This window comes from Megalobrama amblycephala, linkage group LG1 (assembly GCF_018812025.1).
Source record: "Megalobrama amblycephala isolate DHTTF-2021 linkage group LG1, ASM1881202v1, whole genome shotgun sequence".
NCBI lineage: Eukaryota > Metazoa > Chordata > Actinopteri > Cypriniformes > Xenocyprididae > Megalobrama > Megalobrama amblycephala.
In genome coordinates this window covers 1,027,546-1,042,911 of record NC_063044.1, presented here as the reverse complement: position 1 = coordinate 1,042,911, position 15,366 = coordinate 1,027,546, and the positions used below count along the sequence as shown (strand labels likewise).

Here is a 15,366-nt window from a genome sequence, read left to right as displayed (position 1 = left end):
CATGATCCATGATAACATGATATTTTTAGTGATATTTGTAAATTGTCTTTCTAAATGTTTCGTTAGCATGTTGCTAATGTACTGTTAAATGTGGTTAAAGTTACCATTGTTTCTTACTGTATTCACGGAGACAAGACTGTCGTTATTTTCATTATTAAACACTTGCAGTCTGTATAATTCATAAATACAACTTCATTCTTTATAAATCTCTCCAACAGTGTAGCATTAGCCGTTAGCCACGGAGCATAGCCTCAAACTCAATCAGAATCAAATGTAAACATCCAAATAAATACTATACTTACGCGATTAGACATGCTGCATGACGAACACTTTGTAAAGATCCATTTTGAGGGTTATATTAGCTGTGTGAACTTTGTTTATGCAATGTTTAAGGCAGTTGCGAGCTTGGGGGTGGGGAGCACGAGAATTTAAAGGGGAAGCAGCCTGATTCTCTGCATTTATAATGATGCCCCAAAATAGGCAGTTAAAAAAATGAATAAAGAAAAATCTATGGGGTATTTTGAGCTGAAACTTCACAGACACGTTCAGGGGACACCTTAGACTTATATTACATCTTGTGGAAAAGCATTCTAGGACACCTTTAAAGTTTGCCAATGAATGTAAATCAATATTTACCTAGCAAATAGTAGTACATTTATCTGTCTCACAAATGTCCCATAAAATAACACCTGTTGTCCTGCAACAGATCAATAACCAGGTGCTATTGGCAGATAGTTTCAGTCAGTCAGTCAGTCCGTCCATCCGTTTCAAACTTTTCAGTGTAGGTCATTTTGTTGTCTAAAAGAAATGCTGAATTCTATGATGAGATTTGTGTATTGAGTATCTAGGTACAATATAGTCATCTTTGGTGGCATTGATGCATTTTCCAGAAAGGTAATATTAATATCTTGTAAAACATGTCAACAAAAAGTCAGCCTGACCAACCTTTTTTTCACTCATTTATATCCTGTTTATTTTTTCTATAGATCATGTACCAAGGTGTAGCAAATAACAATCTGTCATCTACAGGCTTGACCTTATTCCAGCAGTCCATTACAGATTTCCATTGAAGTATTGTAATAATCTGTGGAACAATATGTTGGTAACCAAACTGTTTCAGTTCCCATTGACTTCCATTGTACTGACCAAACATTCAATAGAAGTCAACAGGAACTGAAACTGTTTTCTTACCAAGAACTCTTACCATCCTCCAAAATATTTCCACAGAAGGCAGAAGAAACACATCATCATTTTCTCACTCTCATGTCATTAAAAACCTGCATGATTGAGTTTCGATTTTGGGTAAATTATCCTGTCTATTCTTATATAAAGCACAAAACAGAAAATTTTGTAAATGTCTAATTGTCTTCCTTGAAAATTAATATTAATGCTGATTAGGCCTATTATTATATTTATACTACCATTACAATGTTTGGGGTCACTAATTTTTTTTAAAAATGTATACTTTCGGAGTCACGTGAGTACCTCAAGCAAGATGGCGGTGTCCTGACATTTCATCCTACCCATCAGATTGTCCTACCGGGTCTTACTGCGAAATGGGCATCAATATTGCATCTTTTTATTGCATTTTTTTACACGCTGACCACCACGTGCTGCTGGCGTGTCTTCTTCGTTTAAGGTAAGTTTTGGACTATTTTTACTATTTCTGTTTATTTTTTACTACTTCAATTTCACAATTCAATTTCAGTCTATAAGGCAATTTTTGGCAGTTTGTATTCATTTTCATTATGCCAAGACAGCTATAATGAGAAATTGAACACGCAGAACATGCAAACTTCTCACATAGGGTAAGTTTATGACTCTTTCCCAGGCATTTTTTACTGCTTGCGCATGGATTTCTTCTTCTAAGTTATTTGTATAATATTTATGTTAATTTTTATTATACCAACTAGGGTTGGGCGATGTCCCCTAAATTGGCAGTTGACGATGTTTACAGTAAAACATCATGATGGACGATGATATCGTCGGGTAGGGGGGATTGTTTTAATTATTTTTAATTTAAATACATATAAGTACAAACAAAACAATACATTTAGAGTTTGTAAAATACACACTGATATAGAAGCGGCAATAACAATTATTTCCATTATAATTAGAGGACACGTTTTATTCATATCAGATACACATTGTGTAAGTAACTTTAAAGTTTACTCTATTCTTCCCCAGTTCACCAGCTTACTTACTTTCATGTATTTCGGGAGAATTGGATGAATTCACATGTTGTAAATCCAACAGAACCTGCGGCACAAACTAACATGGCGGCGCCCATAACGTGTATAGCTCAACCAGCGCCCAAGGAAGTCGACCAGAAGTTGAAGTCGGCCGCGTGCCGCCATCTTGTAGCAGAACTTCACTTGCGTTAGCATCCCATTGACTCATTCATTTTGGCGTCACTTTGACAGCGAATAACTTTACATCTGAGGCGTTTAAAGACTCCATTTGTCCATTATTTATTTCTAAAGATACACGACAATGTATAAAGGGCTCCATTACCTTCTATGTTACATTATGGCCCCGTAGAAACAGTTTTTGTAAAAAATAGGCTAACGATTGCGTCATAACCACTCGACTCTCTGTCGCACAGTAGAGAAATTACCGTACAGACAGGAGGAGAAGCTCGCAGGCAATAGAGAATGAGAATTACGTCACAATTCGGGAAGGCGCCGCCATATTAGCAGGATACGCTATCCGTTGCTATGGCAACTTCTTCAGTGAACCCGAGATAAAGCGCAACAGAGAGAGAGAGCAGATTAATTTAATAAATACATTTTGCGATACAGCACAGTTTTATGGGAAGAAATGGAGGAGGAGAAAATGAAAGGAAAGGGCCTCTATCGGGAGAGACTAAATAACACCACGAGAGCTACAAACTGCGAGAGATCTTGTACTACACTTTTAATACAGTTCTGATGTTTATTATTGTTAAAATAATACAGTTTTCGCCTACTGAGTCATAGACTAGTGATGTCAAGCAGTTTTTCTAAATAATGCTGCTTGCAAATAACTTAGACTTAAAAATGTACTTTTAATTGCTTAAAGGGTCTGTGCCCGGTTGCATAAAGCACCTTAAGTTTTTCCCTTAAGTATGACACTTAAGGGGTGATTTCTCCTTACCTAAGGGAATAATTTAAGGGTGTTGCATATAATCCCTTAAACGGTTCCCTTAGGTAAGGGAAAACGCTAAGTGTTTAACGACAGCGACCTAGGTTTTGCCGTTATAAAATTCTATTGTTGCCATGGACACGCTACTGTATACTTTAACCCATTAGCGGCCATTACAGAAAACAATGAATACAACCGAAAAAGAAATGGATAAGGAAAACAAAAAGAGAAAGCCAAATTGGACAGAGGAGGAGAAGTGTATACTTCTCGACGAATATGGGAAAAGGAAAGCGATTTTAAAAAGCAAACTTAATCCCAATGTAACTGCTACCAAAAAATATAAACAGTGGGAGGAAATAACCGATACAATTAACGCACGTAATCTAGGTGTAAAAAGGACTGTTCAGGAAATAATTAAGAAATACGAAAACATCTCTGTGATGGCAAAAAAAGAATTAAGCGTTCACAAGAGGGAGTCCAATAAAACTGGTAAGAGTTTTACCGCACCGTAGTGCGTTTTTTTTTTTTTTTTGCCGTATAACAACTGTTACAAAACTGATAAACAGGTGGAGGACCACCGCCCCCTGAATTGTCAGACTCTACTAAAATGGTCCAAGACATCATTGGGGCGGACTCACCTGTCCTGGCTGGCATCACAGGAGGTTTAGAGAGTGAAGCTGAACCAGAGGAACAGCATAACACGGAGTGAGAGAGCATTATTGTCTCATATCAGCATACAATCTTATCAAACTTATCACTGCTGTGAGAATGAACAATTTTAAAGGTTATGACAGGCATAATATATATGACAACAAAACAATATGATAATTGGTATTTGTTTCACGCGTTAGACTTTCCCAGCAATCCCAAACGCAGCTCCAACACCGACAAAGCGCCAGTACGCCAAACCAGGCAGCAGCCAAGTAAGATTTTATTGGTTTTTGTTAATAATAATTAGTAATAGACTAATATAATAAAACCTAATTCGGCTTTAAATAGCCTGCATATTATTTTAAACTATTATTTTCCAAAACACAAACACTTGTGAATTGCAGAAAAACGCTTGCTACCAGAGAAGAAGTGCTGGAACTGCAGAAGGAAGTCCTGCAACTACAGAAAAACAAATTGCAGCTGGAGATCGAAAAAATAAAAAAGGAGAAGGAAAATCAAGATCTGTACAACTTTATTCTCAACAATAAGCTTCTACAGCTACAGAGCGAAGGAAAAGTAACAATCACGTCAGTTGACAAATAAATACATTTTATGTTGTATATCTGTTGTATTTTATTTATGAAATTATAAATTACAAATAATAATAACAATAGGCCTAGCTATTACATTCACATAAAATATTGCTAGCAATAGGCTACTAATAAATAATATTGTTATATTGTTTTAATATCAACTAGGCCTACTTTAGACTACACTACTATACTAATAGCCTAAAATAATATATATTATTACTAATATTTGTACTAAGGCCCACTTTTTTTGCTACAACTTAGCCTACTAATTAAAGAACGCATTCACAATGGCATCTCTGACAGCAAATCCAGCCTGCTGGAAATCTTGTTGCAGATGATTTGCTTCATGAACCTCTTCTGCTTCTTGTCCCTCTTCTTCGAGTTCATCCACCTCTTCGAAGGCAGAATACATCTTTGACATGTTGAAAAGAACCACACAGGCCACAATAATTTTGCAAGCTCTTGACGGCTCAATGCGCAGCTCGCTATGGAGACAGTGAAATCTGCGCTTAAGCTGTCCGATCGTCCTTTCAACTATAGACCTTGTGTGTGTCAAAGCGTTGTTGTATCTTTCCTACAGGTGTAAAACAATGCATCATTAGTATCAGCAAGTCACACTGTAATAAAATATAATAAAAAACAAAAACAAAATACAATGCAACACATTGTTCAAATATTACTTTAATGTTAATTAAGCAATAATAAACTTTTTTTATGTTATACAGGATTCAAATCATTTTTTCCAAGTCAGTTTAATGTCATTTAAGTTGAATGAATTAGGCTATACATCGATCTAAGTTGACTGTTAAGATTATTACATGCCTGTGCAGCATTACGGGGATTCATGAAGGGCGTCATGAGCCATGGTCGGCAGGGGTAACCACTGTCCCCGAGCAGGAGGCCACTGTGGATTCCAGCCTCAAAGTCTCTCCCGATCTTGCTCTCTGACAAAATCCTGGAGTCATGTGTACTCCCTGGCCACGATGGTCAGGGTATATTCTGGCAAACCATTTGCCAATCACGTGTAGCAATAGGCAAAGCAAACTGTTGTACACGCCGTTTACGAACACATGCTGGATAACTCGCAAAGCAAATCATCCGTTTCCCTTTTCCAAGCGCTATTTTGACGAAATGACTTGGATAAGGGATTGGAGAAACAAGAGGCGGGACAACAGTTGAACAATTTCAAAGTTAAAGTTCCTGCAAAATAGGTTTTAAATAAATCTGTAATAGCTCTATTAAAACAATAGAATTGTTTTAATCCAAATGTAACACTCTCTGGCAGATAAATCGCACTCTAGCTTAACAATGACGTTAGTTTATTCCATCAAAATATGAAAAGCATCCAGCGGCATGGGAATGACATGACCTCATCTTTATGTCTCAATCAAAAATAAATAAATAAATAAAATGTAAAAAAATAAGTAGCCTACCTGACTGTGGAGTTGGTTAATTAATGGTAAATATATACATAAATTTATCTCAGTTAATAATAATTAAAAAAAATCCTGCAGACTTCTGTGAAAATCACTGCATAATCACCTAATCTTGTTTATTTGTAATCATGAATAGCTATTTGAAATAACTGTAAACATAATATCAGTCTCATTTCCGTATCCAAATAAGATCATTTTAATCACAAATATATAGTAGCACCATGATATGTGCATGGTCATGTCTCCTTTTTCAATGCATTATTTAGGCTATGTGTTAGATGTTTTTCTGTTTCCTGACAGGCTGTGCATAATAAAGATTAAAACATATTAAAAATATAAATTATTGTAAATTAATTCACTCATTGAATACTTACAACATACATAATGTCAACCACACTTTTATTATCTCTAAAATGCTATCTTTATTCAATAATAAATACTGAATAATTTTTGGTGTTAAAGACTGTTTTGTGATTGGCATGGTTTGGTTAAATTCTTAAGAGAACTGGTGACATGAAATGTAATGGCTATCAGGCCATTGAAACTCAACCTTGAATTAGGCCTATAAAGAAGTTCACATATGGGCCACATCTTTTTTTATTATTTGGCTCACTATAATTATGAATGATGAATTATGTCCGTTTGGTTTTGTTTTGAATAAAAAGAAACTGGGATAGATCAATCCTGTGCCAGAAGAAATTTGTTGACTTGTATCACATAGGGTTAATGACACAGTCACAGGTGGAGATGAGCCAATTATTCTAGCCCATTTCTGGAGACAGAAGAATAAAAGGTACTCAAAGTTCTTCCTTCATATGTAATTATGACTTGAGGGTTTAGTCAGACAGCATTATTTTATTCTCTCAAAAAAAATATTTGAGCCTTTTTTTTTTTTTTTTTTTTTTACAGTTTACAAATTTCAATATACTGTAGCAGAAATCACTCAAATTGGATGGGATCCTACAGTGTACATAAAGTGGATCAATATTAAAGTTGAATATGCCAAGTTGCCAACATTTTAAAATCATGATGGAATTTGTAAGGCCTAGGTGCAATATGGTGTGCATGTGTATCAGGCTGTCACATATAAACAGGGGAGGGAACACAGGACACATAACTGGCTAAATCTGTGACTTTCACTGCAGTGATTTGGAAAAAAAAAATTCATAACAAATCCATATTATGCATTTGTTTCAAACCTGTCAAAAATGTTACTTTGAGGTTCATACAAATGAATTACATTTTTATGTAAAGGTATAATTACTTGACTATTCCTAAATGCCAATCAGTTAGACCTCTCACAACAGTAATGTCCTAAACTCATGCCACACTAAAAGTCAATGTAAATCTCAGTGGATCTAATTCATCCTAAAATAATAAAAAGTAGATAGAATTATCAAAATGATGTTGCTTCCTTATGCAATAACATTAAGTACTGAAAACTTAACCCTATTGCAAAACATGATCTAACATGATCTAAAGTCCTCATTTGTTATTCTGATATGATAAATGCCAATGTTTCACTATGAGTATTTTTGATATGGATGATGTAGCACACTACAACACAACCTCTGGAGGACAGAGGTTGTAAACTATTGGCCCCTCAAAGAACTTGTTGAACACGTTATTTCCAGTATTTTTAATTTTCATATTGAAATTCATATTAATATGAATATATATATATATATATATATATATATATATATATATATATATATACACAAACATTTAGTTATTTGTGAGTGTAGGTAGATCAACTTTATTATGTTATTCCCAGTATGAGAGTGGGCGGAGCTGAGCTCTTTTTTTGCTTTTTAGACTGCACAGCATCATTGTTTTTAACCACACATTTTACTGCTGTGATGTTAGCTGATGTCTTTAAAGGTTTATATTATTAAAATTTAATTTCCCTATGAAAAAAAATGAAAGAAGATTTTACTACTGGAAAAGACTGTTGCTCTCTGTTGTAGTTCATGGGGTTATATTTCAATAATTCCACAAGTTAGTTACAGATATCTTGGCTATATTCATTAAAACCTCGGCTAGTAAAATCATAATTTGAATTCATAGTGTTGCTGATTTTACATATCTTCAATTAAAATATGGGCATAAATGGAGTAAACAGTTTATTTATCATTTTAATTATTACTTACACATAACAATACATTGGCTGATGCATAATCACCCTGTATATGTTAAACTTAAAACTCTAAAAATGTTATAATTTAAATGCATTGTTTGTAAGGGGAATCAGGATCAGAACCCGAATCAGAATACACTTTATTTGCCAAGTGTGTGCAAATGCACAATGTACTTGTTGTTTTCAGGAGATATGTATGACACAAGAGAACAGAAAAAAAAAACATTTAAATAAGTTAAAAATTACAATTAAAAAATGAAATTAAAAGTAGTATAGACATCTGGATCAGAACTTAAGACCTAAGGTATGTACATAGTATGTAGTAAGTCTGTGAAAAAAAGGGTTCATATTAGGTGTTAATTGATTAGTGTTGTCTAAGCAACGACATGACCAATAGAATCGGCTGCGGGGAGGAGTTTGCAGTGCACTTAACTAGTTGCTTTAAAAATTGGCGGTTATATCGTTCTACTTACAGATAGTGCAACATGTCGCTGGTTATGGGAACGACTTATTCAATAAAAAGGGGGACTTTGTCAGCTGTCCTGAGAGAGGACGATGTAACAGCTGACAATTTGGCCAGGATTTTTAAGGTATGCTCACGTTGAACCGTATTATGGAGCCCAACATGACATGAAGGAAAAGGGTTAGCTGAGTCCCGAATACGGCGGTAAAGTTAGTTTAACGTTTGACATTCGTTAGACAAATGTCCTATCAAACCCACTGTAAATTACTATTATAATTATTCCCCATGTTGCACAAGGCTTGTTTTTCAGATTATTAATCTGGTATGTTTTATATACAGTATTGAACCCATTTAAATCCATTAAACTAACACCAGTTAACCTAAAGGTATTAAACCAACTGTAAATTACTGTAAACTGTAGAATATTAAATACACAAGGCTTGTTTTTTTCTGATGAACAGTTGTTTTACAGTTGGTTTGATACTTTTTAGGTCAAATGGTGTTGTAGTTTAATGGATTCAAATGGGTTCAGTATACGTCAGTAGGCTACTTTATATTTAATAAATATACCATGTTATACATACCATCATTAATTTAAATGTAATTTATTTAATACCTTTAGGTCAAATGGTGTTAGTTTAATTTATTTAAATGGGTTCAATAACTGTATATAAAAAATACCAGATTAATCATCTGAAAAACAAGCGCAACATGGGGAATAATTACAGTTGTTTTGATACCTTTAGTTTAGGCCAAAGGATGTTGTAGTTTAATGGATTTACAGTTATAATACATTTTTTAACTTAAAAAGTATGCAATAAGGTTATATATTGGTAATTCCAAAAACAGATAAAAGGGATATTTTTCTGAACATTTTACTATTAGTCTGATATGTCATTTAGGCATTAACTTGCTTAATTGATTTATAGGGATAATTAATATATATTGTATTTCTTTAAACAAAGCCTTGTTCTTAGTTGTTTCAGGCTCAAAACATGAAATGCACAGAGTTTAATGGGTATGAAAACGAATGTGTAACAAATACAAAAACTAACTTTACCATTGTGTCATAATCTTATTTTTATTTTTTTTCTTATATTGTGCTGTTTTCTTTATCTCCCTCTGTAGATAACACAGTCAAGTGTTTACCTTACCAGTGACCAGGGAATTTCGATTTTTCCATCTGAAGGAGGATTTTTCAGTTCTATGGACCTTATGACTGGAGGGGTCACCTACCAGGTGATGGGTGATGACATGGCCGTGGTACTCCCAAACCAGGTTGCCTCTTTTCAGTCAAACCCTGGACCGAGCAGACCACGTTTTAGTTTTACAAGGTCTGCCAGTGCAACAGCAGTTCGGCCATGTAATCAAAGCCCAAAAATGTTCCAAAGGTAGGTTGCATTATTGTACTTTGACTAAACCTCATCATCATGTGTGGAGCCAATGTAGATGCACATACTCTCTAGACCTATTTTAAACATCTCCACTTAATTTAAACTCTTCTGGCATTTACTTTTTCAGTTACTGTAAATAAAATGTAAAATTTTTGTTATAGGTTGAATGAAAGACAGGGGATAAACAGGCCTAAAAATATTTTTTTCCATAGACTGCTTTACTCACGTTTACCTAGGGTGCTAGCTAGTGTAAGGAGACCTGCCACTGACCTGGCACCACTAGAGGCAGGTGCCACTCGACCCGCGACTCTTGTATATACCTGCCTCACAAACTATGACCATTATATGCACCTTTGACTCAGCCTGTTAATGTTATATGTGCCTGCTTTGCAACCAGTGAGTGCAACCGTTATGTGCCTACCACTCGTTATAATTGTTAATAGATAATAGTTGACATAGTCGAGCAAATACATAGTTTAGAACTCACTCAAAATTAAGTTATTGTTTATTGATCCGTTGTCAAAATCACATTTTCAGTCATGCTCAGATTCGGAAAAAGCACTCTTTCCTGTGAAATTGCTTAACATCATGTACATTTAAAAACAACAAACTAAAAAAATATGACAAAGAATTGTTATAAGATCGTTGAACTTGAACCAGCTTGGTATGACAACTGACACAGCATTTTTGCCATATCACCAACCCTTAGTTCTGTGTCTGTATAGTTTAGGATACTGAACTTCTTTCTTTGTTCCTACAGAACTATTTTCCTAGGACAACTGGAAGGTGACAAAATTGTACAAGACAAAGCCCTAGTCATACCCTTTGAGGAGTCAGAGGCTTGTCTAAAGACAATTACGTCAAAAGTGAAAGAAGCACTGAACATGGGTGCTGAGGAAAACATGTTTTTGACTGATAGTCAAGGACATCTTCTCCTTGACACCCCTGGTACAACAGGTTTGTGTTTTTAGCCAGGGATGAATGTTGAAAAAGTTGAACAAGTAAATTACAACATGATTAACTGACAGTATTCATTCTGACTTTCATTATTTTTTTCTTTTCTCCACAGGGTCTGGTTACTGGAAGCAAAGCTCCAGGAGGATTTTTGCTATTAGGGATGATGTGTTCGCAGAGATGGGCAGAAGAAAGAGAAGAAAATTCTGGTTAGTCCATGAGTGTTGTCACTAGAAAATTAAAGTCATCTATGAACATTATATTGTCCTTTTACAAAGGTTGTTCTAACCTCAGTCATGAAATGTTCTGTCTGTCTGTCTGTCTAAACGGTTTCAAACTTCAAGTTTTTACTTTAAACTTGCAGGATTTTCTTTCTTAAAGGTCCCGTTTTTCGTGGTTTTTTGAAGCTTTGATTGTGTTTATAGTGTGCAATATAACATGTGTTCATGTTTCGCGTGTAAAAAAACACAGTATTTTTCACATAATTTACTTATCTGTATACCGCTGTTTCCACTGTCATAAAAACGGGCTGATGACTTCCTTGTTCTATGAAGTCCCTCCTTCAGAAATACGTAACGAGTTCTGATTGTGCCAGCGGTTCCTGTGTTGTGATTCGACAGCAGCTTAGCGCATCTTGCCCGGAAAGGTCACGCCTCTTACCATAACGTGGAGATGCATGCGCTCAGTGTTATTGTAAACATGTCTTTAATTTTACCCTATCAATTTGAGCCGGAATCAGACCCGGTGATTGGACTGCGGGATGAAAATAACAGCGTTTCGACGACATGGCGACAAACACACTCTACAAACGCAACTCTTGTGTATTCCTGTGGGCGGAGGTTAGTCAAAAAACTGTTTTAGTGACGTCATTAAAGAAGGAAGTAGAGGGATGTAGTCCAAACTGGCCGTTCGATGTAGGCGACTTCTGTTAAATAAAATATCTCGCTTGGCTTTGAACTTTGAGCTTTAAAATTTTACAGATTTTATTTATACTCTAACAACAACATTACACACTAACTAAAGTTTAAAACATGGGATCACGAAGAACGGGACCTTTAAGCCAACTTCAAAGCCTTGATGAAACAACTTTCCTGTAGCTCAGTGGTTAGAGCATTGCACTAGCAATGCCAAGGTCATGGTCATTCGATCCCAGGGATTGTACATACTCAGATACAAATGAATAGTATAACGCAATGTAAGTTGCTTTGGATAAAAGCATCTGCCAAATGCGTAAATGTAAATGATGCACTTTCTTTTGTATCTACCGTTATAAGGGCATTTTTCTAACTCTATTAAATGTATGCATCATCTTTTATACCAAATTTTTAAAAATAATCAAATTCATTGAGACAGTAATAAGACATTACAAGACTGTTACCAATTAATTGCAGTCAGTATTAACAATATCCATGTTTGCACTGCAGAGGAAACACTTGACGCTGCATCTGAAGTGGCATTTGGGAATATTTCTAGAGTCTGTCTAATGAAGCTCAAAGGAGGCATGAAAATTGCAAATAGGTGGTCTTCAGGAATGAATCATTCATTCAACTGATTGTTTAAAATGGCTGATTTATTCAGTAATGAAGCAAGTAACTGATTTTATGAACGAGTCATTGAATTGTTTAGCCTCTACATATGAAAATAGAATTAAACATTGCAACATGTCTTTTATTTATTTATGTAATTTTTACTGTTATAGTAACACATCAAGGAACGATGGATTAGGTCTTGGTGATCTCAAGGACATGATTGAGGAAGTCATTATTGCAGCAGATGGCCTACCTGCTGTTTCTGCGAAAATCAGAGAGGTGTGCAAGCAAAGCGAAGGCCTCACACGGCAGCAATGTGACATTTTGAGGACATCCTTCAGATGCAATGTGTGCAGAGGCAAGTAGTCACCCAGGCATCATACAGACATGTCACTCTTGGTTTTTATAAAGTTTCCTATACTCTGGACAATACAGGATTATAAATACCTTTATAATGAAGTAAAAAGTGCAAAAAGTTATTTTAACCTTTAAACGCATATCTCGGGACGTCATAAACTAGCCTCCCCTTAATTTTTTTTTTTTTTTTTTTTAATTAGACCTACACCGACTTAGTATTTCTCGTTCTTTTCGTTATCAACAATGTAATGAGAAAAAATATAAAACGAAATGGTAAAAGAATGCTAGATTTCTAACTTTATTTTTTTAATAAAAAATGTATATGTTCACTTGTGACCCGAGATTTTAAATTTCTTTTTTTCTGAGCAACAATATTGAGTCTCTGACATCTCAGTATGGGTAATTCATCTTTATTTCTCAAGGTGGCAATGTCTGATAAACAATTATGACATGATACATCAATCATAGTAATTAGTGCAGCCATAAAACTAAAGAATGTACAAGTAGCAAATCATGACATGGCTCGTCGAGCTTTACTGTAGAGCAGGTACATAAATATAAATTATATATTTCTACATAAATATATAATGCTTGATAGTGGATCTAATAACAAATCTCAAAATGTAGATTAAGAAAATTATCAAAACAATAGTTTTGAATGTATTAAATGGTTTAGAGCCAGATGCTGAATTGCGTTCTGACGATTAAGGCCCCGGTATACTTCAAACGAAATCGAAGAACGAACTGATATGACGTCATTTTGAACAAAATCGGGCCCAAACCAAGTTCGTTTCGTGTTCTTTTTGGAAGTTTGAAACGGCTTGCAAAAGCGAATTTTCAGGAAAAGTTTGCTCCAGCTGCAAAACACCTTTGTACTACCATTGGTCCGTGACAATAACGTAATAGGAGAAGTGCGCTGAGGCTCCGCCTTCACTCGCGTAGGACGCGTCTTTGACTCATTTTGTGTGTTTGAGTTCATCGAGGTAAGATCTCAGCGGGTGAAAACATGAACACACTGGATAGCTGCTTTATAGTACAAAATGAAGTTGAGCTTCTGATGAAACGAGGCACTGACACTGTTTTTCATGTTTGATACTGTAAAGCTGCTTGATTTTAAGCAATCCATTGAATAAAGTGCTATATGAAGACGTGACATGACTGGAGTGCTAATTTGCAGAGCTGGTGCAGAACTTCGTTTGCCGGGGCCTTTACAATGAGGATAGTGGGGAAGCAGCTGCTCAAAATTAACCCATCCAAATTTCAACAGACAACGAAATATGCTTTATTTTGTGATTGTTATTGATATTGTTACTGATGTACAAAACAGTCAATGTGATGGATCTGCCAAGAGCATTAGCAAATCACAACCCAAAAATAGTCCATAGCCACAAACAAGGAGCAAAGTGATCTTCAGTTGTCACAGTCCTTATCGAATCTTGCATAAGCTCGAGAAAAAAAAAGTGATCTCAGGCCTCATTAGACAATAAAATTAGGCATAAATTGTAACCGTAAAAAAGATAAAGAATTTTGGTTAAATCACAGGAAATATTTCCAGGGACATAATCGAGCTTGAGCCTCTCAAACTGACAGAAGACCAAAAACTGCACCACCTTTCCAGGGTATAATAAGTACAAAAGACATACACTGAATTGATAGAACGTGGCCAGCACCATGAAAACAAAAAAGGGGAAACAAAGCCATACAATGTCTAAAAACAGTAACACCACAAACCCTAGAATGAACATAATACATTTAACTAAATTTAGAGCCATACATAAATTTTAGTTAATGCAAAAATAATTCTATAAGACAAAAGTCATATTAATCATGACATCACATTTTCCTACATCCCCTCTAATACATCAAAGTTGCCTTTAGAATTCCCATAAAAACAGTTCAACTTCCTGTTTGAACCTCTTTGTCACTAGGCCGATCCATTCCCACAACACACCAGTCACAAGTCATCTTAATTAAAAAATAGCCATAGTTTACTTTAACTTAAGTAAAATAACTAAGCCTGTGCACTGACTACAATGACAAATAAAAATATAACAAACCAATATAGTAATGTCTTTTTATTGATCAATGCAAAGATGAATGTATAAGAATCATATGTGGGATAAATCCTGGCCATCACAGTTATGCATTTGAAGGGTTAAAAGTGATAAATAATTCTCACTCTTCATGTTGTTTGTTGCAGGTGTGATGGACAGTCCAGTGCTAGCACGATGTTGCAGAAGCCTGATTGGCTGCCGAAACTGTGTTGACACAGTTATCCAGGGGGGGCAAGGCTGTGTGAAATGCCGATCAGAAATGTCAGCTGAAACCGTGGTCCCTGTTGCAGGCCTTTCTGAGGTTTTAAGTGTAATTCAATCCTTGGAAGTTTGAAATTACTTTAAATGGGTTTTTGTTCTGTTAAGACAAGGCAGATTTAAACGTTCTGTGCCATCAGATTGTTTAATGGCATGTACCTAATTTCCAGGTCAATTCTATAAGATAAGCAATACGTACAAACTTAATTTGTTCTTGATAATGTTCTCTATAAGCAGATTCTTTGTGTTCTGCAAAATCTACATATTGAATGGTTCATTAGTCAGTTTCTAGGTTTCTGATTGTTTTATGCTGTTGCATGTAAATTTAAGCTATAGTTTGCTTGGGAATTATCTGTTTTTGACAATGAATATTAAAGTGAGTGAATATTAAAATATGTTGTACTGCATTTGTCA

The 15,366-nt window shown here is 35.2% G+C and overlaps 3 protein-coding genes across 3 annotated transcripts; 2 read left to right on the top strand and 1 right to left on the bottom strand.

The window, feature by feature from the left end:
- Nucleotides 1-2,562: 2,562 nt before the first annotated feature.
- LOC125244828 (myb/SANT-like DNA-binding domain-containing protein 4) lies at nt 2,563-4,377 on the top strand. Its single transcript, XM_048155163.1, has 4 exons — nt 2,563-3,612; nt 3,690-3,828; nt 3,975-4,046; nt 4,179-4,377. Exons 1-4 carry the CDS (start codon nt 3,309-3,311, stop codon nt 4,375-4,377), a joined length of 714 nt encoding a protein of 237 aa, XP_048011120.1. The 5' UTR covers nt 2,563-3,308.
- On the bottom strand, nt 4,290-5,535 carry LOC125244880 (putative nuclease HARBI1). Its single transcript, XM_048155285.1, has 2 exons — nt 5,190-5,535; nt 4,290-4,941 (listed from the first exon to the last, which is right to left on the bottom strand). The coding sequence occupies exons 1-2, from the start codon at nt 5,223-5,225 to the stop codon at nt 4,633-4,635; spliced, it is 345 nt and encodes a 114-aa protein (XP_048011242.1). The 5' UTR covers nt 5,226-5,535; the 3' UTR covers nt 4,290-4,632.
- Nucleotides 5,536-8,015: 2,480 nt separating this feature from the next.
- Nucleotides 8,016-15,350, top strand: LOC125244757. The gene is made up of 6 exons (XM_048155028.1): nt 8,016-8,533; nt 9,535-9,797; nt 10,561-10,757; nt 10,870-10,963; nt 12,454-12,641; nt 14,841-15,350. Exons 1-6 carry the CDS (start codon nt 8,429-8,431, stop codon nt 15,026-15,028), a joined length of 1,035 nt encoding a protein of 344 aa, XP_048010985.1. The 5' UTR covers nt 8,016-8,428; the 3' UTR covers nt 15,029-15,350.
- Nucleotides 15,351-15,366: the final 16 nt, after the last annotated feature.

Coding starts and splice junctions, on each gene's coding strand:
- LOC125244880 (XM_048155285.1), bottom strand. CDS start 5,225: ATGACGCCCTTCATGAATCCCCGTAATGCTGCACAG. Junction 4,942..5,189: donor ATCCCCGTAATGCTGCACAG/GCATGTAATAAT, acceptor TTACACCTGTAG/GAAAGATACAACAACGCTTT.
- LOC125244757 (XM_048155028.1), top strand. CDS start 8,429: ATGTCGCTGGTTATGGGAACGACTTATTCAATAAAAAGGGGGACTTTG. Junction 9,798..10,560: donor AGCCCAAAAATGTTCCAAAG/GTAGGTTGCATT, acceptor TTGTTCCTACAG/AACTATTTTCCTAGGACAAC. Junction 12,642..14,840: donor CAGATGCAATGTGTGCAGAG/GCAAGTAGTCAC, acceptor TGTTTGTTGCAG/GTGTGATGGACAGTCCAGTG.
- LOC125244828 (XM_048155163.1), top strand. CDS start 3,309: ATGAATACAACCGAAAAAGAAATGGATAAGGAAAACAAAAAGAGAAAG. Junction 3,613..3,689: donor GAGGGAGTCCAATAAAACTG/GTAAGAGTTTTA, acceptor ACTGATAAACAG/GTGGAGGACCACCGCCCCCT. Junction 3,829..3,974: donor GAGGAACAGCATAACACGGA/GTGAGAGAGCAT, acceptor TTCACGCGTTAG/ACTTTCCCAGCAATCCCAAA.